General features: G+C 37.6%; 1 protein-coding gene across 4 annotated transcripts in view; it reads left to right on the top strand.

Moving 5' to 3' along the window:
• Nucleotides 1–26,619, top strand: part of ADGRB3 (adhesion G protein-coupled receptor B3) — an 891,397-nt gene that overhangs the window by 803,569 nt on the left and 61,209 nt on the right. For all 4 annotated transcript variants that reach the window (XM_042253849.2, XM_060419932.1, XM_042253850.2 and 1 more), the window contains 2 exons: nucleotides 21,700–21,850; nucleotides 24,508–24,577. In XM_042253849.2, coding sequence (XP_042109783.1) covers nucleotides 21,700–21,850; nucleotides 24,508–24,577 — 221 coding nt within the window. The remainder of the gene's footprint in view (nucleotides 1–21,699; nucleotides 21,851–24,507; nucleotides 24,578–26,619) is intronic.

Genomic DNA, 26,619 nt, shown 5'->3' with positions numbered 1-26,619 from the left:
ACAAGATTTTCCATACACTGGATCCTCAAGAAATATTTGACCCTAAATTCCTCAACAGCAAAGCCTATTAAGACATGGTTAAGAAAAAGAAAAGATTACCTTGGTTTTGTCTGAGCTAAACTATCCTTTCCTAATATATGAATGGGTTCCATAAATACTAGTCATTTCTTATAAAAGTAATGATACTAGAAATAGTTTGTTCTGCCAGCTGTTATTTTTGTCCAGTCTGGACTACAGCACTCTGACCATAGTCGCCTGTCCCACATGCTGAGAAGCTGAGAACCTAGCCTGGTAGGGGTCCGAACTTTCAAAAGTAATTGTTTATTAAAAGATAAGCAGCTTGAGACACATCTTCATCCTGCTTCAGAATGAGGGGTTTGATACAGTGTGATTTCAGAATGTACTGGGTGGTCCACAGAAGATGGAACCCAATAAAATACCCAGAAAGAATCCTTTGCAGGGGGCTGGAATTCTTGTTTCAGAGTTGGACAGGGGTCTGCGCTCTAGGTCTTTGGTTTTCTGGTGGTGATGAGCAGATAAATGCATGGTCATTCCGCTGGATAGAGGCTTCAAAGCTGTCTAGCAATTCCATGTTATCTCACTCTCCAGTTTTCAACAGAGAGAATTTGACTCTTTGAATGTACTCAAACCTCTGACCCCCTTCCTACTTAAACTGTCTTAACCCCTCCTCCAGAAAGAACCTGCCAGCCATCACAGAGAGGAATGATCTTACCTTCCCACCACAAATATGCCACCTTATCTGCATTTCACTCAGTCTTTCTTCTTCCCTGGTTTAAACCAGGCCCTTCTCAAAGGTTTGTTCTTCTCATGTGCTTCAGATTGCATTTCCGTCAAATTTTTTCCCAAACTTGATGTAATCAGTTTTCTCTCACTCCAGATTCACAGTTGCCCTCTCTATTGGATTCTTCACATCACATTCACACAGAATTTAGTATTTCTGATTGTGAAAATAAATCTTGTCTTCACACCCCCTTCGAACAAATATGAAAGTACTGAGAGCTCCACTTCATCTTTGCTCTTTGTACCTGCCCAGGATATCCTGAAACCTTTCCTCGATTAATTTGTTGAGGGGAGGGGACAGGGGTATCTTGCTGATGTTACTCTGGAGCTGCTGACGGAGCTGGAGGTGCAGCCAGCAGAAGGGTGCTCTCTCCAGGCAAATCTCACTCCATCACTAGGAGTTCAGGAGAGAGGGCATAGTGGTTCCAGCTAAGGCTGGAGAAAGAGGTCAGTGGAGTCAATATGTTGTTATTTCATGTATTCAAATTTTTGTTGTTGTTCAGTCGCTAGCTTGTGTCTGACTGTCTGTGGCCCCATGGATGATAGCACACCAGTCTTCTTTTCTGCACTGTTTCCTGGAGTTTACTCAAGTTCATGTCCGTTGCATCAGCAATGCTATCTCAGCATCTCATCCTCTGCTGCCACCTTCTCCTCCTGCCTTGAGTCTTTCCCAGCATCAGGGTCTTTTCCAATGAGTTGGCTCTTTGCAGCAGGTGACCAAAGTATTAGAGCTCCAGCTTCAGAATCAGTCCTTCCAATGAGTATTCGGGGTTGATTTCCTTTAGGGTTGACTGGTTTGATCTCCTTGCTGCCCAGGGGACTCTCAAAGAGTCTTCCCTAGCACTACAGTTCAAAGGTATCAATTCTGCACTCATCCTTCTTTATGGTCCAACTCTCACATTGGTACATGACTTCTGGAAAAACCATAGCTTTGATTATACGGGCCTTTGTTGGCAAAGTGATGTCTCTGCTTTTTAATACACTGTCTGGTTTTGTCATAGCTTTTTTTTCCTAAGAAGCAAGTGTCTTTTAGTCTTATTGCTGGAGTCACCATCCACAGTGATTTAGGATCCCAAGAAAATAAAATCTGTCACTTTCTCCCCTTATATTTGCCATGAAGTGATGGGACCTGATGACATGATCTTTGTCTTTTTTTTTTAATGTTGAGTTTTAAACCCACTTTTTCACTTTCCTCTTTCATCCTCATCAAGAGCTGCTTTAGTTCCTCTTCAATTTCTGCCATCATATAATGATACTGTCTGTATATCTGAGGTTATTGATATTTCTCCTGGCAATCTTGATTCCAGCTTGTGATTCATCCAGCTTGGCAGTTTGCATGGTATACTCTGCATAGAAGTTAAATAAGCAGGGTGATATATATTCTTGTTGTACTCCTTTCTCAATTATGAAACAGTCCGCTGTTCTAACTATTGTTTTTTGACCTGCATACACATTTCTCAGATGGTCTGATATTGCCATCTCTTTAAGAATTTTCCACAGTTTCTTCTGATCTGCACAATTAAAGGCTTTAGTTTAATCAATGAAGCAGAAGTAGATGTTTTTCTGGAATTCTCTTGCTTGTTCTATGATCCATCGCATGTTACAGTTTGATCTCTGGTTCCTCTGCCTTTTCTAAATCCATCTTATACATATGGAAGTTCTCTGTTCATGTACTGTTGAAACCTCGTTTGAAAAATATTGAGCATAACTTCTCTAGCATGTGAAAGGAGCACAATGACACAGTAGTTGAACATTCTTTGGCATTGCCCTTCTTTGAGATTGGAATGAAAACACCTTTTCCAGTCCTGTGGCCTCTGCTGAGTTTTCCAAATATGCTGACATACTGATTGCAGCACTTGAACAGCATCATCTTTTAGGATATAAATAGCTCAGCTAGAATTCCATCACCCACACTAGCTTATTTTTTTTGTAGCAACATGTCCTAAGGCACACTTAACTTTGCACTCCAGGATATCTGGCTCTAGGTGAGTGACCACACCATCATGGATATCTGGGTCATTAAGACCTTCTTTGTATAGTTCTGTGTATTCTTGCCACCTCTTCTTAATCTCTTCTGCTTCTGTTAGGTCCATACCATTTCTGTCCTTTATTGTGCTCATCCTTGCATGAAATGCTACCTTGATATCTTTCTTGAAGAGATCTCTAGTCTTTCCCATTCTATTGGTTTCCTCTAATTTTTAGCATTGTACATTGAAGAAGGCCTTGTTATCTCTCCTTGCTATCCCCTGGAACTCCTAAATCAAATCCCTTTTGATAATACTATGGAGGTGGCAAATAGATTCAAGGGATTAGATCTGGTAGACAGAGTGCCTGAAGACCTATGGATGGAGGTTTGTGACATTGTACAGGAGACAGGGAGCAAGACCATCCCCAAGAAAAAGAAATGTAAGAACGCAAAGTGGTTGTATGAGGATGCCTCAAAAGTAGCTGAGGAAAAAAAAAAAAGGCAAGCAAGAAAGGGAAAGATATTCCCAATTGAATGTATTCAAATAGGAATGGATAATTGGTTGGACGTGGTGGTATTATAAGGATGATATCTAGACTTCTACTTGAGCATGAGGGTTTTGTTTCACTGATAGCAAACACAGAAAGAGAAGCTAACTAGAGAGGAAGGGATAAAGGGTTTGTTTTTAGACGTACTGGACTTCAAATCTCTGGAGCTGAATGGCTCAGAGATCAGGAAATAGATATCTAAAAGGCGAGCACATATGGAACCATGCAATCAATCTCAAGATCGAAACTGGTCCTGTGGAGTTCTTTGGGATTTCTGTAACTCCTCATTCCCAGAGTCCCATAACTGGCTGAGTGAACTGTGCAACTTAGCTGTGAGGGTCGTTGTTCAGCATCAGGCCTTTTCCCTCAGGTATTTGCAGAGTGTGTCTTCTGCGTCAACACCACAAAGGACAGCATTACTCTGCTTGTTTTTGTTTTCCACACTGTTCATTGGTAGGTGCTTGATTCTCTTTTCATAAGAGTTTCTATAAAGAAGTGTATCAGTTCTCATGGCATTATAAATTAAAACGCGAATGCATAGCAGAGGGGTCCATTTTTGTTAGTCTTTCTAGAATTTTAGGAACCAACTAAGACTAGAGAAGTTACTGTAATGGGTTGAGAATTCTCATGGATAGTCATTGTCATTAATCCTTTTTAGAACCCACAAAGAGCTAAGCACTTTGCATCTGTTATATGTAAATTTACGAACCTATGTAGTGGATATTTCACTTCTATCTGACAGATGAAAGATGATTGAAGCTATGAGAGGTTGAGTAATTGGTGCAGGGTCACGTTTGGAGCTATTGACTATATTACAGGCATATTGGAATCATAAGGGGGGCCTTAGCAATTCTAAAATGGTGAGGTTGCACCCCAGACTGATTACATCAGAGTCTTAGGGAATAGCACTAATAGATGCATATTTTTTTCAGAGCTCCCTAAGTGATAACAGTGTCCACTCAAGGTTGATAAATACTGGCATGCTTCCAGAATCTGGGACCCTTTCACACCATGGTGTCTCTGGATCAAAAATTGTTTTCAGTCCATACTGAAATAGTCTCGTAACACAAAATAGACTGTTGATTAAACTTGATAAGCAGTAAATAAATAAATGTCTTCTTGATATAAAAATGTCTTCTTGTCATTGTCCTCTGCCTTCCAAGTCATTGAAGAACTGTCTTCAAAACATAGAAACCTTAGCAACAAGGCTATAGGGTTTTATTTGCTCTGCTATTATACACTGAAGGCAACTTTACACTTGAGTTACTATAACCCCTTTTTGAGCAACTGTATATGGTGCTTGCTTACACCAGAGGATGCAAACTCACTGATGAATTATTTCCTCTATAGATACAGAATATAATGTGAGTTATTTTTTAAGGATATCCTAGAGATTATAACACATTTTGAAGATTTCAAGTTATTAGTAAAGATTTAGATGAACTCTTGGCCTTATTTAGTAAGTGGCCTAATTAAATTTTATTTTGAATAAAATTTTTATTTCCTAAGCCTGGAGATAATAGTATATAATGAAGCATCTGCTGTGTGTGATGTACAAATGTTCAGATTCCCAAAGGACATGTTTCAAAGAACCAGATTTCCCTGTTATATGTGACAAACTTTCCAAGGTCTGCAAATTATGAGCATATTTTTTGCAAGATCCATATTTTTGACAACTGTGGAATAGATTTTTGTCTCTGACATATATCTAGCATTTATTTTCTTTTTAATAGTACTGCTTTATTTTAATATGAAATTATATAAATCTAGGAAATAAGAGTTACCATTGTTTGGGGTATTCATGTTTAGCAAATGTTGATATGGTTCCTTTTCTCATTAACTGGAGAAGGAAGTGGCAAACCACTCCAGTATTCTTGCCTGGAGAATCCCAGGGACGCAGGAGCCTGGTGGGCTGCCGTCTATGGGGTCACATGCATGCATTGGAGAAGGAAATGGCAACCCACTCCAATATTCTTGCCTGGAGAATCCCAAGGATGACGGAGGATGGAGGGCTGCCGTCTATGGGGTCACACAGAGTCAGACACGACTGAAATGACTTAGCAGCAGCAGCAGCAGCACTCATCAACTATTGCATATCATACATGTCTATTTAGCAATTTCTTTTATTAGCAATGTCTTCTGTTCTTCAATGTTTTGTCAGAAACAATGAATCAGAGAGATAATAATATAATGTTTCCTCATCGTAGTTTTGTGCCACTGGTTTTAAGTGGGTATTACAACTTTCAATGGTGAACCAAGAGTTTCCAAGAGAGAACTGAAGTCCATCACATCTCTTATGTTGATATTTTCCATTGCCTAAAAGAGAAGAATGCATAATCTAAGTATTTGGGACTATGAGAGACATTTGTCTGTTATTTACAAGTGGCATTGCTGTTGATGTAGCATGTCACAGCAACTATAGATTGAGGGAGGTCAAATAAAGTGACATTAACAGAAAGTTTCTGATTGAATCCTTAATACTATACAATTTTCATTTAACTGTGTGAAATGATGATGTTTAAGGCCATAGTGAACTCCCTGATGTTCAAGCTGGTTATAGAAAAGGCAGAGGAACCAGAGATCAAATTGCCAACATCCGCTGGATCATCAAAAAAGCAAGAGAGTTCCAGAAAAACATCTATTTCTGCTTTATTGACTATGCCAAAGCCTTTGACTATGTGGATCACAATAAACTGTGGAAAATTCTGGAAGAGATGGGAATACCAGACCACCTAACCTGCCTCTTGAGAAATCTGTATGCAGGTCAGGAAGCAACAGTTAGAACTGGCCATGGAACAACAGACTGGTTCCAAATAGGAAAAGGAGTATGTCAAGGCTGTATATTGTCATCCTGCTTATTTAACTTCTCTGCAGGGTACATCATGAGAAACGCTGGACTGGAAGAAACACAAGCTGGAATCAAGACTGCCGGGAGAAATATCAATAATCTCAGATATGCATATGACACCACCCTTATGGCAGAAAGTGAAGAGGAGTTAAAAGCCTCTTGATGAAAGTGAAAGAGGAGAGTGAAAAAGTTGGCTTAAAGCTCAACATTCAGAAAACGAAGATCATGGCATCTGGTCCCATCACATCATGGGAAATAGATGGGGAATCAGTAGAAACAGTCTCAGACTTTATTTTTGGGGGCTCCAAAATCACTGCAGATGGTGACTGCAGCCATGAAATTAAAAGACACTTATTCCTTGGAAGAAAAGTTATGACCAACCTAGATAGTATATTCAAAAGCAGAGACTTTACTTTGCCGACTAAGTTTCACCTAGTCAAGGCTATGGTTTTTCCTGTGGTCATGTATGGATGTGAGAGTTGGACTGTGAAGAAGGCTGAGCCCCAAAGAATTGATGCTTTTGAACTGTGGTGTTGGAGAAGACTCTTGAGAGTCCCTTGGACTGCAAGGAGATCCAACCAGTCCATTCTGAAGGAGATCAACCCTGGGATTTCTTTGGAAGGAATGATGCTAAAGCTGAAACTCCAGTACTTTGGCCACCTCGTGCAAAGAGTTGACTCATTGGAAAAGACTCTGATGCTGGGAGGGATTGTGGGCAGGAGGAGAAGGGGACGAACCAGGATGAGATGGCTGGATGGCATCACGGACTCGATGGACGTGAGTCTGAGTGAACTCCAGGAGATGGTGATGGACAGGGAGGCCTGGCGTGCTGCGATTCATGCGTTCGCAAAGAGTCGGACACGACTGAGCGACTGAACTGAACTGAACTGAACTGAACTGAAGGCCATAGTGCTTACTGGTTTTATTGATTCATCCCATTCAATATTTGCATATGTGTCAATGACATCTATATAACAAGAATTATGCTTTTATAAAACAGCTTTATTGAGATCTAATTGATAAATAAAGCACTGTACATACTTAATGTGCACAATATGAGGAGTTTAAAGATACACAAATACTCATGACACCATCAGCACCGTCAAGGTAGTGGATACACCAAACGCTTTCCAAAGTTGCCTGTGTCCCTTTGTTGTTGTTTTCTTTAATAGAGGACTTAGTATGAAATCTACTCTCTCAGCAGTTTTTTCTTTTGATTAAAATATAGCTGATTTACATTACTATGGCTTCCCTGGTAGCTCAGATGGTAAAGCATCTGCCTACAATGTGGGAGACCTGGGTTTGATCCCTGGGTGGGGAAGATCCCCTGGAGAAGGAAATGGCAACCCACTCCAGGACTCTTGCCTGGAAAATCCCATGGATTGAGGAGCCTGGTAGGCTACAGTCCATGGGGTCACAAAGAGTCGGACACGACTGAGCCACTTCACTTCGCTTGCATTGCTGTATTAGTTTCAGATGTACAATATACTGATGCAATCTTTTCCTAGATTACACTCCACTTAAAAATATTGGCTGGATTCCCAGTGCTGTACAATATGTCCTTGTAGTTTACCTAAGATTTTAGCTTGCCTAACTCTTAGTCCCCAGCTTCTGCCCCAACACTATCCCCACTTTTAATCACAAGATTGTCCTCTATATATGTGAGTCTGTTTGTGTTTTGTTTTATATATTCTTTAGTTTTATTTTTACCACATAAGTGGTAATATACATTATTTGTTTTATTTTTACCACATAAGTGGTAATATACATTATTTGTCTTTACCTATCTGACATTTCACTAAACATGATACCCCAGGTCCATCCATGCAAGTGGCAACATTTCATTTGCTTTTATGGCTGAGTATTTATCCATTCATCTGTTGAGGGAAACTTAGACTGCTTACATATCTTGGCTATTGTAGATAATGCTGCAGTGAATATTGGGGTGCATGTACCTTTCAGAATTAGTGTTTTCGTCTTCTTTGGACATAAACTCAGGAGTGGAATTGGCGAATCATAGGGCAGCTCTACTTTTAGGTTTTTGAGAGACTGCCATATTGTTTTCCGCAATGGCTGCACCAACTTACATTCCCACCAAGAGTGTCCTAGGGTTCCCTCTTCTATGTCCTCACCAAAGTTTGTTACTGGAAAGTTATACTTTTAAATGGTGCATTTTTTTGTTTGAGTTGATAGTGATTTGAACAGTGAGGACAAATCATATAATATCATCTTGTTAGTTTCTAGTAACCTCTGTTTATTTAAAACCTATACACTTATTTCAAAAAGAACTTTTGGTGGCTTGAAATGATATGGTAACACCATATTTATATTTATAAGTATTAGGGAAATCAGGTCCTTCACAGCACAAGGCAGTGTATTGCATGAAAAGATCCCATGCTTCTTCACCTGCTACCTGTGCAGCCACAGACGCAACCTCCTGGGGCTTCATTTAGTCATTATAAATATTGACCCGGTAGCATTGCTGTAAAATTGATGTTTAAGATAGAGGAGAGTCTTGACAAGTTAGTTTTCTCTTCATCTTTTACAGTGTAGTAAAACATCTTTAAATAAGTCTGTTTTGCCAAATTAGCACCTAGAATTTTATTGTGTACTTACTGTATGTGTGGTTATTTATTTCCTTTTTGTAAAACCCTTTTTATCCATCATCTTATTTCATCCTCACAATAATTCATTTCAGTCTAAGAACTACCACTTTCTGAATACTATAAATAGGAAGTGATTAGTGTAGCCTCTAAAGAACTATCTTTGAAAATCGTGATGGTGATGAGCTGTAATTTCTTTCCATAGAAATATTCATATGGAAAGAGTTATAGGTGCATCCAAAAATTATATTGTATGTGTCTTGTTTTATTGCATGGTAATAGCAAAATATACATATTTATAATTCATTTATTATGGGCAATTCCATGTGTGAATACAGGAAAGTTAAAACAATTCAAACAAGAATTTGTTTATAGTAAAGATTATTTCACTTTGTCTAATGTTGCTAAAATGTTGTGATCACTGCAATAATTCTTGATTTTTCCATAAATACTGCAATTAAAGTATACAGATATTGATTGCATTTGAGAGTTTATAAGTATTTTACTAGAATGCTTCATCTTAATAGTCTGTTTTTCATGTGTGTAACAAAATCAGGTTTATCTGCGTTCTCTATTCTATAGATGTTTTATTATATCATGTATCTCTCATCAAAAGCATTTTTTCTCTTTAGCTTTTTGAAACATTTATAAAATAATTTTCTAAGATTACTTACTTTTCAGTGTTAACACCCTTCTCTCTGATTTATTTGAATGTTGAAAATAAGGTAAACACAGTATTTTGTTCTTAGAATTTTTGAAGATCTGCCAAATGAAGAGAGTAAATAATTATATTTCACACTTTGAAAAATTCATCACTGTAATAATGTAAAATATTTTTCAAGTTGGAATTAAAGAATCATTAAGGTTTGAAATAAATTAGTAAAACAGACATCTTTGATAAACCTAGTAAGAAGTAATGAACAGATATGCAATCTTAGAAATAAACAAATGGTATTTCTTAAAACTTATGAGAACATTATAAACAATCAGATAGTAAGACATTGGAAAATATATATGAAATGGATAATTTGTTGTTTAGTCACTAAGTCTTGTCCGACTCTTAAGTGACCCCATGGACTGAAGCTGGCCAGGTGCCTCTGTCCATAGGATTTCATAGGCAAGAATACTGGAGTGAATTGATGTTTCTTACTCCAAGGAAACTTCATGTGGATCAAACCCACATCTTTTTTGCCTCCTGCATTCGCATATGTATTCTTTACTACTGAGCCACCAGGGAAGTCCAAATAATTTACTGGGAAAACATAAATGTCCAAAGTTAATTAAGAACTAAATTAGTTCAAGAAGAAGTATCTTGACAAAATCTTTCATTAGAGAGTTTCATAGTTCTGTAGAATTTTAGAGCTAGGGAAGCCTTTAAGGGTCATATAGTAAAGATCTCATGATTCACAAGTGAGAATGTTGAGGTCCAAAGTTTTGTGGCAAACTAAAAAGAAATTTCATTCATGACCTTTGGAAATTAGGAAGTTGTGGGTGATTCTTGTGGAAGGGCAATTCAGGGCTGATGCTGGATGACAGGAAGAAAATGCATTAGCTGGTCATAAATTGATAGATAGATTGTCCTTTCAAGAAATTTGACAGTTGGAAAGAGAAAACAACCCAATGAGAACCAGTGCAAAAAAAGGCAATAAAAAGAAGGTTGATTGATTAGTTTGTTGGTTGAAGATAAATATTTTAACAGATTTGTAGGCTAGGAGATTATGTTTATAAGCATATAGGAGTTAATTAAAGGGAGAGAATATAGAATTGACCAAATGTAAGTTCCAGAGTAGTTACTGTGTATCAAGCTCTTCACATAGATCATATCAATTTAATCTTTGCAACAATCCTACAATGTAGGTGCTGTCAGTATCCTCATTTTTACAGTAAACGAAGCAGTGTGTGAACCTTTGTCTTAGCTCTATTACATCAGCTCTGGAAAGGAGGAGGGTGTAGAGGAAGCTAAGGGTCCCAGGGAATATGAAGAGTGTCAGTACTATTGGTGGTCTGTACCTCATCAGCAATGTTGAAGGCAAACTCATCTGATATAAGAGTTAGGAGGAAATTGAGGCCTGAAAAGAATGAAAAACTGTGAGGATTAGGCTATTAATGAGCAAAAAATATCATCTAAAGGCAGTGTACTTATGGTAGTTAAGGAAGTGCACAAACTCTGGGGCTTCCCTGCTGTCTTTACCTGCAGATGGTAAAGAATCTGCCTGCAATGCAGGAGACTGGGGTTTGATCCCTGGGTCAGGAAGGACCCCTGGAGAAGGGAATGGCTACCCTTTCCAGTATTCTTGCTTGGAGTATTCCATGGACAGAGGAGCCTGGCAGGCTACAGCTCGTGGGTCCACAAAGAATCAGACAGAATGAGCGATTTTCACAAGCTCTAGAGTCAGTGTTAACCCCTCCTCCTCATTTCGTAACCATGAGACATTGGCCAAGTTATTTAGTGTCTCTAAAGCATTGTGTGCCTGGTACAGGTGGCAATCATCTGACTATATGTTATTCTGTTTTATGCCTTTGGGAAAACCTCTATTCTGCTTTATTCTTCATTTTAGACTTCTAGACAATTCTTTATATCTGGTTTTCTCCATGACTTAAAATTGACTTACCAAGCTTAATTTTTGATGGGAATTGCACTGAGCGTATTTATCAATTTGGAGAAGATTGGCATTTACATGATATTGAAGCTTCCAATTCATGTACATATTTTCCATCCATTTGTGTCTTGTTTAAGTTCAGTTGAGTCACTCAGTCATGTACGACTCTTTGCAACCCCATGAATCGCAGCACGCCAGGTCTCCCTGTCCATCACCAACTCCTGGAGTTCAATCAAACGCATGTACATCGAGTCGGTGATGCCATCCAGCCATCTCATCCTCTGTTGTCCCCTTCTCTTCCTGCCCCCAATCCCTCCCAGCATCAGAGTCTTTTCCAATAAGTCAACTCTGCATGTGGTGGCCAAAATATCAGCATTTCAGCTTTAGTATCAGTCCTTCCAATGAACACCCAGGACTGATCTCCTTTAGAATGGACTGGTTGGATCTCCTTGCAGTCCAAGGGACCCTCAAGAGTCTTCTCCAACACCACAGTTCAAAAGCATCAATTCTTCAGCACTCAGCTTTCTTTATAGTCCAACTCTCACATCCATACAAGATCACTGGAAAAACCATAGTCTTGACTAGACAGACCTTTGTTGGCAAAGTAAAGTCTCTGCTTTTTAATATGCTGTCTAGGTTGGTCAAAACTTTCCTTCCAAGGAGTAAGCATCTTTTAATTTCATGGCTCCAATCACCATCTGCAGTGATTTTGGAGCCCAAAAAAATAAAGTCTGACACTGTTTCTACTGTTTCCCCATTTATTTCCCATGAAGTGATGGGACCAGATGCCATGATCTTTGTTTTCTGAATGTTGAACTTTTAGTCAACTGTTTCACCCTCTTCTTTCACTTTCATCAAGAGGCGTTTTAGTTCCTCTTCACTTTCTGCCATAAGGGTGGTGTCATCTGCAGATCTGAGGTTATTGATATTTCTCCCAGCAATCTTGATTCCAGCTTGTGCTTCTTCCAGCCCAGCATTTCTCATGATGTACTCTGCATATAAGTTAAATAAGCAAGGTAACAATATACAGCCTTGACGTATTCCTTTTCCTGTTTGGAACCAGTCTGTTGTTCCATGTCCAGTTCTAACTGTTGCTTCCTGACCTGCATATAGGTTTCTCAAGAGGCAAGTCAGGTGGTCTGGTATTCCCATCTCTTTCAGAATTTTCCACAATTTATTGTGATCCACACAGTCAAAGGCTTTGGCATAGTCAATAAAGTAGAAGTAGATGTATTTTTCTGGAACTCTCTTGCTTCTTTGATGATCCAGCAGACCAGCAGATGTTGGCAATTTGATCTCTGGTTCCTGTGCCTTTTCTAAAACCAACTTGAAGATCTGGAAATTCATGGTTCATGTATTGCTGAAGCCTGGCTTGGAGAATTTTGAGCATTACTTTACTAGTGTGTGAGATGAATGCAGTTGTGCAGTAGTTTGAGGATTCTTTGATCTCTGTTCGTTTCTAAGGCAAACCATTCAATATCACAGTAATTCAAGCCTATGCCCAACCAGTAACACTGAAGAAGCTGAAGTTGAACGGTTCTATGAAGACCTACAAGTCCTTTTAGAACTAACACCAAAAAAAGATGTCCTTTTCATTATAGGGGACTGGAATGCAAAAGTAGGAAGTCAAGAAACACCTGGAGTAACAGGCAAGTTTGGCCTTGGAATACGTACGGAATGAAGCAGGGCAAAGGCTAATAGAGTTTTGCCAAGAGAACACACTGGTCATAGCAAACACCCTCTTCCAACAACACGAGAGAAGACTCTACACGTGGACATCACCAGATGGTCAACACCGAAATCAGATTGATTATATTCTTTGCAGCCAAAGATGGAGAAGCTCTATACAGTTCGCAAAAACAAGACCAGGAGCTGACTGTGGCTCAGATCATGAGCTCCTTATTGCCAAATTCAGACTCAAATTGAAGAAAGTAGGGAAAACTACTAGACCATTCAGCTGTGACCTAAATCAAATCCCTTATGATTATACAGTGGAAGTGAGAAATATATTTAACGGACTAGATCTGATAGATAGTGTTCCTGATGAACTATGGACTGAGGTTCATGACATTGTACAGGAGACAGGGATCAAGACCATCCCCATGGAAAAGAAATGCAAAAAAGCAAAATGGCTGTCTGGGGGAGGCCTTAGAAAAAGCTGTGAAAAGAAGAGAAGTGAAAAGCAAAGGAGAAAAGGAAAGATATAAGCATATGAATGCAGAGTTCCAAAAAGTAGCAAGGAGAGATAAGAAAGGCTTCCTCAGCGATCAATGCAAAGAAACAGAGGAAAACAGCAGAATGGGAAAGACTAGAGATCTCTTCAAGACAATTAGAGATACCAAGGGAACATTTCATGCAAAGATGGGCTCGATAAAGGACAGAAATGGTATGGACCTAACAGAAGCAGAAGATCTTAAGAAGAGGTGGCAAGAATACACAGAATAACTATACAAAAAAGATCTTCACGACCAAGATAATCACGATGGTATGATCACTCACCTAGAGCCAGACATCCTGGAATGTGAAGTCAAGTGGGCCTTAGAAACCATTACTACAAACAAAGCTAGTGGAGGTGATGGAATTCCAGTTGAGCTCTTTCAAATCCTGAAAGATGATGCTGTGAAAGTGCTGCACTCAATGTGCCAGCACATTTGGAAAACTCAGCAGTGGCCACACGACTGGAAAAGGTCAGTTTTCATTCCAACCCCAAAGAAAGGCAATGCCAAAGAATGCTCAAACTACCGCACAATTGCACTCATCTCACATGCTAGTAATGTCTTGTTTAATGTTCTTCTATTAAGTGTTATAATTTTCTATGTAAACCTCCTATACATTTTTTTAAATGTATTTGAGGTGTTTTGTAGTTGTTAATATGAATAAGGAATTTTTCTTTCATCTGATAATCTTTCCCTAGCGATTTTGGTTTTTGGTGCAATATCTTTTATCAGCTTCTGAATAACTCAATCTGTTTTAGAAGTTTTTATTTTTTGGTTGCCCCTATTATCTCTCCTCACTCCTCTTTTTCTTTTTTTTTTTCTTTACTTGGCTTTGTTTTTCTTCCTGTCATGTTGGAAGATAACCTCAGCTATCTGTTTATCCTTGACTGTATATTTATATATAAAAGCAAGGTCCTCAAAAGTGACTTGAAGCTCTCTACTAGGGTAGATGGATTTTTTTGAAAAGTCGTGTAGTATGTTAATCAAAGATGAGCCAGAGTATGAAGACTTTTCCCCTTTCGGGGAGAAATTTAACGTCTGACCTGCTGGCAATTTGAGAGTAGAAATGAAGGAGAATTAGAGGGAGGAGCCAATAGTTAATGCAGACATTTGTATCTGCCTTGTATCCCTAATGAAACTGGTGTCTGGATTCAGAACCCAGCCACTGAATTTTCCAGAAACTCAACCTCACTGTGACTACACTAGGCTGCCCTGAGCAGGAAGGGAACAGTTTCAGTTCTTCTGTATGTAGATTTTTCAGCCAACCTGGCTCTTTTTCAGTCCCATGCAAAACTAGGTCCTCCTTCTGCTTCTGGAGGAGTAAAGCGTTATGTATAAGTGTTAAACCCACAGAAGGTCTTCAGAGTGAATTGGCTCCATTACAGTTTTAATTTCCACCCCCGCTGTCTACCCCCTACAAGCACTTAGGATGTAAGTCTCTCTGCCACTCTAAGTCAGTCACCCTTCTTCCCTCAGCATCTTCTGAATGTCAGCACTCCTATCTACAACCTCTAGTCTCTTTTTTTCCTGGGGCTTGAAACTTGGTCATTTCAACACAGCTTGGGAAGGAGAAGAGATATGAATCTTTCATGATTCATTATAAATTTTATATTACATTTTCCAGTGGACATTGTTGGTGCATTAGGAAGTTAGTTTTGTGTATTGATCTCATTGTACAACACAACTTTGCTGATCTTATTTCCAGCCACATTCTTGATTCTCCTTATTGTTTCCATTTGTTTAAAAAAATTGATCCTCTTGTGTTTTCTAGTAAGGAGATATATTTATAAAATAATGACAATATGATTTCTTCCTTTCATATTGCTTTCTCTTGTATTCTTTTAGTGAGGACCTCGTATAACAACTTAGAATAGTTGAGATGATGTTGGCCATACTGCTTTTATTTGTGATGGGAATGCTTCTGATATTTCACTGTTAAGTACAATTTTCATCATAGTTTTGGAGAGATAATAGTTATGAAGTATGAATGTTTTCCTTTATTCATAATAGATGATGAAGATATTTTGAGTGATAACTGGAATTTTATCAAATTCTTTCACATTTATTGATATGATCACTTGTCTTCATTAGTCTGTTAATATAATAAATTATATTGAGGACATTTTTAATATTGAAATCATCCTGGTTTCGTAAACACACTTTTACTTGATAGTGATTTATTATCTTTTTTCTGTATCTATAGATTTTATCTTTACTTAATATCTTCACATTTATGTAGATAAGTAAAAGTATCAAAGCTTATATTTTTCTTGTTCATTTTGGTGTCATTGTTATACTAGCCTTGTCAAATGAGTCAGGTACATCTAATCTTTTTCTTATTTTTTTGACCTGGTAATATTTTATAAAATGGGGCTTATATATACATTTGTTAGAATTTTCCTGTAAAATTTTCTGCAATTTTTATCATTTTTGAAGATTTCTTTTATTATATTTTATTAACTTTCCATTTTATGTAAGATTAATATTTCATCTCTCAGTCTTATTTAGATCATTTATGTTTTCCTTGAAGAATGTCCATCTTACGTAGGTTTTCAATTTTATATATACAGTGCCTGCTGTTCTTTTACGATAATTTAAAAAACTTTTTATATTCCCAGTGTCACTTATTTTTCATTCTCCTCTGCCCTCAAAAAAAAATCACAATAGCCAAAGATTTAGCTGCTTTGTCAGCCTCTCAAATCAGCTTAGATTTTATGGATCAATTTTACTGTCTTTAAGATTTTTCATTTGTAATTTCTGCTTTTGCCTGTGTTAAATTCCTTCTGATTTCTTTAAGTGGCCTATTTATTTTCATTTTGTATTGTTTTCTATCTAAAGCTTTTACAACCCTGAGTACTGTCATACCAAAATTGCACAAATTTTTCTTTTGTTTTTCAGTTCTAAATAGTTTGTAATTTGGATATTAATTTCTCTTTAAATAATTAGTTATTAAAAGTTCCCCCGCCAAGATGTACAGAATTTTAATGTTGATTTCTAAATTCATTGTACTATAGTTTATGAAAATGTTCTGTGTTATCAAGTTTATCTTATTCTCCTTTCTGTCCTAGGACTAGTTAACTTCTGAAAATGTTCTATTTGCATTTTAAAGAATTGCACATGCTCTGCTTCTTATCTATAATATTTTTAAAAGATTAATCACTTTTATGATTGTCATAGTATTCCATATTACTATTTTTCTCCACTTTTTCCATGACTTTCTGAGAGCTATAGGTTATATTTCATTTTAAACTTAGTTTGACATTTATCCTTGCAGTTTTCTCAGTATATCTGTATATTTGTTTCATATATTTTGTAAGGGGACGACAGAGGATGAGATGGCTGGATGGCATCACTGACTCAATGGATGTGAGTCTGAGTGAACTCCGGGAGTTGGTGATGGACAGGGAGGCCTGGCGTGCCCCGATTCATGGGGTCGCAAAGAGTCGGACACGACTGAGCGACTGAACTGAACTGACTTTGGAGAATTTTTATGAGTTTCATAGATACATGTTACTTTGGAAACTTCTTTATGGCTTGCTCCTTTTGTCAGTATGAAAAGTCCTTCATCTCTTTTAATGCTCTTTTCAATATTAACATCGTGACATCTGATTTTTGCATATTAGCATTTGCTTAATATAGCTCTTTCATCTCTTTATTCTCAGTCTTCCTATGTCATTGCATTTGAGGTCTCTTATAAATTCATTACTGGATTTTTTTATCCAGGATAAAAATTCTTAACTTTTAACTAGTGAATTTAAAGCAGTCCTATTTACTGTGATTTCTGTAATTGGAAATTTCTGTACCATCATTTGATTTTTCTGTTTATTATATTTACTAGTTGTCCTTTTGCTTACCTTTAATTGAACTGGTAAATTTTTCTTAGTTCTATTTTTCTACTATTTTGCAAATATATTATTTGTTCCTGCGTTTTGTGGTAACCTTAACATTATTAACATAGATGTTCAAACATCCTTTTCTAATCTAGAGTTAATCAGTATCTGAAATATTCCTGCAAATAAAATAAGACTGAGTTTCTTTTTGGATATAAATTGAGTTTTATAACCAAGTGGCTATGTTATCAATATATTTTTATTGTTTAATAAGCATTTGTTTAGATTGAATATATTTTAATATGGATACTCATGAGACTAGCTTTTGTCTCATTCTGCACTTCTGGATTTCTTATTATTATTGGTTTATGTTGTCTAGCAATTCTTTCAGAGAGAATCTTAAGGTAATAAACTTCAAAGTTCCTTATCATTCTAAAAATATCTTTATTTCTACCTCTTCTTGAATAATAGTTTTGCTATGTGTTGAATTCAACAAAGTTATTTTCCCTTAAAGTATTGAAGATAGACTGTTGTCTTCTTGTATCCTGGGTTGCTCACAAGGAGTCTGATGTCATTTTGATTCTTATCCTTTTGTAAGTGATCTTCCTTTGGATTCTGACAGCTTTTAAGATTTTCTCTTTATTCTTAATGTTCACAAATTTCATTGCAATCTATCTTAGGGTGGGTGTATGTGTATGTGTGTTAGCTATCTTGCAGCTAAAGAATTTTTAATGTTATTGAGAAATTTCCCCATAAGATTTCTTTAAATGCTCCATTTTTCCAGAATTCCCTTTTTCTCCCCTCTGGAAATACTTTATATACTGCATATATCTTAAATCTCCTACTTTCCATGTCTTAATCTCTGCTCCTAATGGGTGGCTTTAACCCTGGTATTCATCCTGCCTTCATTGGCTTTCTGTTTTTCAGGCACTCCTTGTAGTAGTTAGTCTACCACTGTTTACATAATTTCCTTTCCAGTTATTTTATGAAACATTTTCTATCATTCCTAAGGATTTGGGATGAAGAGTGTATGTGAAGTCTGTAGGTATAAACCACCATCAGTTTGCCAATTTAAGTACCTTTCCAAGCTTTCTAATATTTGTCAGCAACACTCGTCATTTGTAGAGCAGGACCACACTGAGGTTTGGCGAGGAGTCGAAAAGTTGACTGAAGAGCTGGAGGAGCTAGTGAGTCTTGTGTTCGGAGTGGTGAGCTGTGAACTCCCAGCTGCGGTGGAGCTGAGAGCAGACACGCAGGCTGGATGAGAAGACAGTGTGAGAGCAAAGGTCACCTTAGTGTCTCTGGGTAGGAAGAGGTGAGCAGATGGCAAGATGTCAACACTTGCCATCTGCAGAAAAGGAACATCAAAGTTTGACTTTATAAGTGGAAAAATCTGCAGGATCCAAAGGATGGTTGATCTCTGTGGGTTACCGAGGTGGGACTTAGGTTCTACCAGAGAAGAAATTTAAAAATCCTGAGCACCCAACTTAGAATAGCCACTTTGTGGAAACTGATGTAACAAATGTGCAAATAACAGACTTTACTTGAAGATTGCTGTTTATAAAAGTTGTACTTTGTTTATATTTTTGTTCATTTTATTTTTTTAATATAAATTCATTAATTTTAATTAGAGGTGAATTACTTTACAAAATTTTATTGGTTTTGCCATATATCAACATGAATCCACCACAGGTATACGCGTGTTCCCCATCCTGAACCCCCCTCCCTCCTCCCTCGCCCTACCAGTAGAAAGATCAATGTGTGTTTCGTGAAGTGTGGTATCTGACTTTATACTGACCCTTCATATGATAATAAAGCAGAATGGAGCTCCTTCTCTCTCCCAGCATCATAGGTTTTTGCTGCACCCTTGACTTTAGACCTCTCAGTTCACATATACACTTTGCTGAGGTTGAGACAGCTTAACTCCATACTTAGAGCACTTTCTAGTCATTTATGAATATTCACCTGATCATAGAAGAATGCAGTCACCCATAGGGTCTTACTTCTCTAGTTACTGTTTATTTCCCCTACATGTTGTGGCCATATCTTTGTAAAGAGAGACATGAATTATTAAAATATGAATGTCAATAGCCCCAAATTATTTTTATTAGTAGTATGTCAATTTGTATCAGAATTAAAGGAAATCCCAAAGTAATAAACGTAATATAGAGAGAGCAAATTAAAAGTCTCTGTATTGAGATCTTGAGCATTTTATTATTTCTTACAAAATTTCCATGCATCTGCTGCTGCTGCTGCTGCTAAGTTGCTTCAGTCTTGTCCGACTCTGTGCGACCCCATAGACAGCAGCCCACCAGGCTCCCCCGTCCCTGGGATTCTCCAGGCAAGAACACTGGAGTGGGTTGCCATTTCCTTCTCCAATGCAGGAAAGTGAAAACTTAGCATTTAAATGATTCAGGATTTTACATTGTTTTAGATAACCCTGTATTGACAGTTTATAAATCAATAAACACAAGCTACTGAGGTGATCCAAAAGGATGGAAAGAAATGACAGGTAAATTAGAACGTGTAACTAGTCCAGAAATTGAATGAAAAAGTTATCTTTGAAGTTCAAATCTGCAAGAGACTGCAGATCAGGAATGAGCAAAGTAAGCAGCCTGCAGACGTTTAAACTTCAACTTGGAAAAAGTCTCAGTGTCTCACGTACAGAAGGAATCAGAGTTGGGTAAATTGCCTACATTCTGGCTGAAACAGGAGTAAACTGATGAGGAAGAGGATGCTGGAAATCCATGACTTTCTCAGACTGAAAATTATTAGTTTTATAAGAATAAGCTTAAGCACCAAATATATTTAGTACCACATGTGATAAGGAACCCCATGCTGAAAACTGATAACGCCCTTTTTTTGTTCTACTTAAAATAATGATGACTATGGTCATCATTGGTTAAGCACTTGCTGAGTGCCTACTATAGTCCTACTCAGCATCTGTATATTATCCCTCCTCATTAGAACAATCTGATGAGATAAACATGATCAAGGTCTTTCTGTAGGATAAGAAGGACTGAACATCTGGTGAATTTTGAAAGAATTAAAAACATGAATAATTTGGGCTAAGGTATTAAAGACAGTGGATCAGAGTGGAGGGAGAAGGGTGGGATTGTATTAATACTTTTAATTCTTTGTTATGAGATTTTAGTGATCTTTTTTGTAGCTCCATGTTTTCCTTTTTTCAATTTTTGGAAATAATCAAGACTGAAACTGACAAAGGAAAGTTTACAAAGACTTACATTTTAACAAGATTTACACAAAGAAATTATACCAGTAATGAAGCAAGTAGCAGCCTTTAGCCAAATGAAGCTGCTCATCTTTGCAGATGAGTCATAAGTAACTAATGGTGACACAGTTAATTGATTAAGTACAGAAAGAAACATATCTATGAAATCATGGCCAGTGACTAGCTTTTCAAAATGATTTGATTATGACACACCTTATAATATAATAACACAGAGCAATGTATAACACAGAGCAATGTGTTAAGTAAGTCTCTTCCCCCGTGGTGCAATGGTAGAAGCTACCTTTCAAGGCAGGAGACGCAAAGAGACAGAGGTTTGATCCCTGGGTTGGGAAGATCCCCTAGAGAAGGGAATGGCAACCCAGTCCAGTATTCTTGCCTGGAAAATTTCATGGACAGAGGAGCCTGGTGGGCTACAGTCCATGGCGATGCAAAGAGTCGGACATGAGTGACAACTGTGCACACACACACAATGTACTGAGTACTTTAAAATACATATGTTATTTTTGTTCTAGGCTATTAGCCAAACCTCATTTTGTACTTTGCTCTTACACTTTGAATATCACATTGTATAAAAGCAATTTTTTTTTCTTTTGAGAAATTGTGGTGATATAATCTGAACATCAGCAGATAAAACAGCAAAGCATTTTTGGTTTAAAAGGAGGGATGAACAGTGTAGCCAAAAGAATTATGCAAGATGTCTGTAACTTATATTACACCAAAGAAAGGACCATTCCCATAATTATGACTCAAAAAAAAAAAACATCAAGGAAAGTAGTAATTTTAATCTCCCTTGAGTTTAAATTTACATTCAAGCTTCTTCTCATAAAAAATTGAATACACAAATGACATTAGAACTTTTATTCTGTAAGATACTGTACAGCTTAAAGACTCCAGGGTTTCTAATTTCTGTAAACAATTATTCTGTCACAAAGAAGTAGATATTTGAAGTAAAAGCAATGAGTTGGAGATTAACAACCCCCTGAAAGACACATGATCCCCCACCGTGTTGAGCTGAGTCTTTTCTGTTTCCACAGAGCATCTGTACGACCACCACAGCATTTCTGCACTTTTTCTTCCTGGCTTCATTCTGTTGGGTTTTGACGGAAGCGTGGCAATCATATATGGCTGTAACCGGAAAAATTAGAACACGGCTTATAAGGAAACGCTTTTTGTGCCTTGGATGGGGTAAGCATATTGCTATTCCCTTTCGTACTCTTGTTAAAATGACTTTGAACACTGCTGTAATGAATGAAGTTGGAAACTGTGATTATCCCCAGGCTATTTTTCTTTGTGTCTAATTCAGTATGTCGAAGTGGAAATATAGGATATTAGTCATATTGGAACATTCTTTGAGGTTGTGGAACTTTAAAAAGAGTGAATACTGGATGGCCACGTAGCTGATCAGTTGGTAATCAATAGTGCCCACATGGTAGTAAATGAGATCTAAGGTATCTACAAGCAAGAAATCAAAAGTATTCTCTACTATAGGTTCTGAAAATGCAAAATGTCTTAAGAAGTTCAGTGCTCAAAACATGATGTTCTTGTCTTATACACTAACCTTGTACTGCCCACAAGAAAGCCTTGAAGAGTCCATTTCAAGAGAGCTATTCACGACACAAGAGAAAGCCATCTAGACCATGAATGAAACCACATGGCTAGTCCATGGAGTTCTCAAAGGAAACACAAAAATTGCTGACAGGATGAGGATGAATTAATTTTTCATTAGAACACGTTCCTTGCACAGTGCCATATGAAATGGGAATCTGGAGGACCTATACATTTCAGAGGGCCAGTTCTAAAGTTTAACTGGAATTAATGAATTCATTTAGTTTAATTAGAATTAATTAATTAAAGAACTAGTTTTAGGAAAAGCTCAGGATTTTTTCACGTTTGTCTTTGAGTTTCAAAAGACTTGCACTAAAAAAAATGAGGAAATTTGGACCAAAGATATAACAAATGAATGCTAGAGGTAGCCTGAAGAATCACAAATAAGTGGACTTATTACCATGTCAGAATAATTCATTCTAGAAAAACACAAGACCAAGAGCACCAAGGTTATCCATCAGATTTCAGCCAGGGGCTACTATGTCTGCACAGGCAAGCGGGAAACCCATTAAGAAGAGACTGGAGAATGCAATACTCTAACACTGTGTTACAATTTTTGTCTGAATTTCATGATAAAGACCACCCTAAGCTGGAATGGTATTGAATCAGGGTTTGACTAGATCCAAGAACTACAGTATGTAGAGAAATGAAGACTTCCCTTGAAGTATGAAGAATAGCAATTTACAGGAACCTTAGCTAAATTATTTAACATCATCACCAAAGGTGATCTTGAGGAGAAGGGTGTACCGCTTTATAGGGTCTCCAGGTTTACAGCTAATATTAAACTATTCTGGGTAGTGTAAAAGCTAAACCAATGGTTCTAGACTGTGAGGAAGTCTGAGAGTGGGCAGAATAGTGGCATATGAGTTTCATGATGGCAAAGTGCAACATCATCATTTAGAAAAAAATTAATCTGAATTATATGGAATGAAGACTGTTAGCTTTTCAGCTTAGGACCCAGAAGAGGATTTTTTTCTGACAGACTTGGTCTAGTCAATCAAAAAAGTCAACTATATTGAAGAGAAGGACAGAAGGAAGAAAAGAAAAAGGGAGGAGATATTTTACATATGTGTGTGGGGGCGCACATGCATGCACCTGTGTATATATACACATGTATAAATATACATACACACACATATACTTTATATATTATGTGTATATGTATATATTATATATATATACACACACACAGACCAGCATTTGTTTTAAAAAAATGTTGTGTCCCTTGGGGTTCCCATCATTTAAACCTCGTGAAGGGGTGTGGTATCATTTGAAAATTTCCAGAAGAAAATAGCCAGAATAAGGAAAAATGATAGGAGGGAAAATGATGAGTGGAGGGGACACAGGTCGATGATCAGAAGATGAACTTTTCAGTCGGAAAAAAACAAGCATGGGCTTCCTGAAAAAAAAGCATGGTCTTCTAGAACTTAAAAAAAAAAAAGTTAGCAGCTTAGGTCAGACTGAATCCCACTCACCAAACACAGGGAGTTTCTGTTGAACTTGAGCAAGGTAAGCATGATTCATAGAAGCATAAAGTAAAAGATGTCAGGTCAGAGTTGCTGCAGGGATGCTGGCACTTGAACGCCAAGAGGGACTAAGGCATGGAGTATTACCTACCTAGAGGTTCATGAGGAAAAATTGGTATAAATCTCTGACCTTCAATCAGGATTGTGAAAAGAGGATGGGTAGGAAGCCCATTCCTCAGGGCCCTTAACCTTGTTCCTACATTCTTGTTAGTATAAGTAAATCATAAAGAGTTAAATGATGAGATATATTTTTTCTGTCTTATTACAAGTACAGCTTGATGTGGATCAATAAGAGGTCAACTGTACATTCCACTTCTGTGATATTCCATCACCCCAGAACATCCATTGTTTTCTTTTTTTTTTTTTTTTTTGCCTTTCTGATTTTATAACTATAAATTCCTTTATAGGAATGTAAACCCCTGGGGAAAAAATAACTTAAAAAGATATACTAAATCTCTGTTATGAGTTTCTTTTAAACCCATGTCAAATGCAGTGGTAACCTAGCAACATCAGAGAAATGCACTGACTTAAAAACCCAGCTATCATGCTCATATTTTTGTACTTGGAAAAAAATTTCTACTGCTTTATAAAGTGATCCATCCATAGGTAGTTCCTCCAGTTTTGGAGTCCCAGGTCTTTCCTGGCTTTGCTTGAGCCTGTGTGCACAGTGGCGGTAGCCAAATGTGAAATGTGACAATGCTTTTCTTGCAGGTTTACCAGCGTTAGTGGTGGCCACATCCGTAGGCTTCACCAGGACAAAAGGATATGGCACTGATCACTAGTAAGTCCGTCCACGGTGATAAATCTTATTTATAATTAAGTAAACTGTCAAATATGCTTCATTAGTCTTGGCTGGCACTGCTGATGGCTTGTACTCTGTCACTGAGTCATTAACAGTGGTTGAAGTCACATTACGAGGAATGATGTAAGGTGCCTTAAATGCACAAAAGTTCGGCATTAAATGCTGCAGGGCTGTTCAGAATTCTTTCAATTTCCCATTTCTTTGTAACACCAGAGTTTTAATTTCTTTCTTTCTTTGAAATTAATTTTTGTTGGAATATAGTTGATTTACAACGTTCTGTTAGTTTCTGCTGTATAACAAGTGAATCAGTTATATATATATATATGTATATATATATACATTTGCACTCTTTTTTTATATTATATTCCCATATAGGTCATTCCAGTATTAATGATTAAGTAGAATCATAATTTGTAAAATATTTCTATATTTACTTTGCATGTTCCATCTCAGATGCATTTTTAAAGACCTGGATAAATCTTGACACGTTTACATTTTAAAATAGGACTCTGATCTGAGCTTCTGATTTCACAGATGATAATATATACTGGCAGCAACCATATTTTATCATGTTACTTCAAGTTTTGTTGCTGTATTAGGGAGATATGTATTCAAATTCAAAGGCCAGGGGATCAATAGATCACATTATAGAATGCCCAGGCTACAGAATAAATTAGAAGGGAGTAAAAGGGGGATGTGGTACCAGCCTACCCTAATCAGACCTGTAATACTGAGAACATTCTGTGGGAGAATTTGTCAAGTTTATATGTAATATTTCAAATGTAAAGCAGTACAGTCTCATATTTTGCTTCATCTGCTCTTTAAAGTAGAGGAGACAGCTGAGAAATGGGAAGAAGGATGGCATCTTGTTAGAAGTTTAAGTCTTAAAAGGAGATGTCCTATTTAATTATCCTCGGGTTTGAGATAGGATTTGGGGCTAATTAGGCCCTTGGTGGGTTCATCTAAGTCGAAAGTGTGCCAAGAGACACCACTGGACCTGCCATCCCAAGGAAACTTCCAAAGAATTGCAAGAACTCACATCATCCGAGCACTTTTCTCATATAACCTACAGGATGGAACTGATAGTTTATGCTGTAGAGCTGTCTTCCTATACCACTGTTCTCTTTAATCTATTATTTTTCAAAACAGCATGACTCCTTTTGAAAGCCACTGTGGTGGGGATATGGAAAGAAGTAGGATTATAGATGGCACAGTTCCAGCTCTCAAGGAGTGTTTGATTGAAAATGAATGCAGTACAAGCAGGAGAGTACCAATTTGAAGATGAATTTACACAAAACTGCAGAAGTTTAGTGGCAGTCTTGGAGACGCCAAACTGAAGTGTTCTATCATACCTAAGGGCTTTTCCTCTAGGTGTTTTGTTTTAAAAATAGACATTAAATTGTTGATCTCAAAGTGGGAAAGTAGAATTTTATTAATTTGCTGTTATGACCAAGGAGCAGTAACTAGATGCAGACTTGGAAAACACATAACACACACACACACATACACACACACTGACTTACATGGTAGCATCCACTATTAAATGTATATAATTCTGTGAGTTATCAAATGCATGAATCATGTAACCACCACCACAGCCAATATAAAAAAGTTCTTAGAAGAGGAGAGAACAGTATTGTTAAGCATTCTTTTTAATAAGTTTGTTTATTTATTTTGGCTGTGATGGGTCTTTGTTGCTGCACGGGCTTTTCCCTGGTGGCGGTGAGCAGGAGCTCATCTCGAGCTGTGGTGCTTCTCACTGGGGGAGCTTCTCTTGTTTCGTAACATGGGCTCTAAGGAGCAATGCCTTCAGTAGTTTCAGCACGTGGGGTCAGTAGTTGCAGCGCCTGGGCTCTTGAGGACAGGCTTAACAGTGGTGGCGCACAGACTTAGTGGCACTGTGGCCTGTGCGATCTTCCTGGGTCAGGGATCGAACCTGGGTCTCCTGCGTTGGCAGGTGGACTCTACCACTGAGCCATCAAGGAAGCCCCAGGTATTGTTGATTGTTGATTGCTGTTCAT

Source organism: Ovis aries, chromosome 9 (genome assembly GCF_016772045.2).
Source record: "Ovis aries strain OAR_USU_Benz2616 breed Rambouillet chromosome 9, ARS-UI_Ramb_v3.0, whole genome shotgun sequence".
Lineage (NCBI taxonomy): Eukaryota > Metazoa > Chordata > Mammalia > Artiodactyla > Bovidae > Ovis > Ovis aries.
Note: the sequence above shows the minus strand (reverse complement) of the source record. Positions and strands in the feature narration are given on the sequence as shown.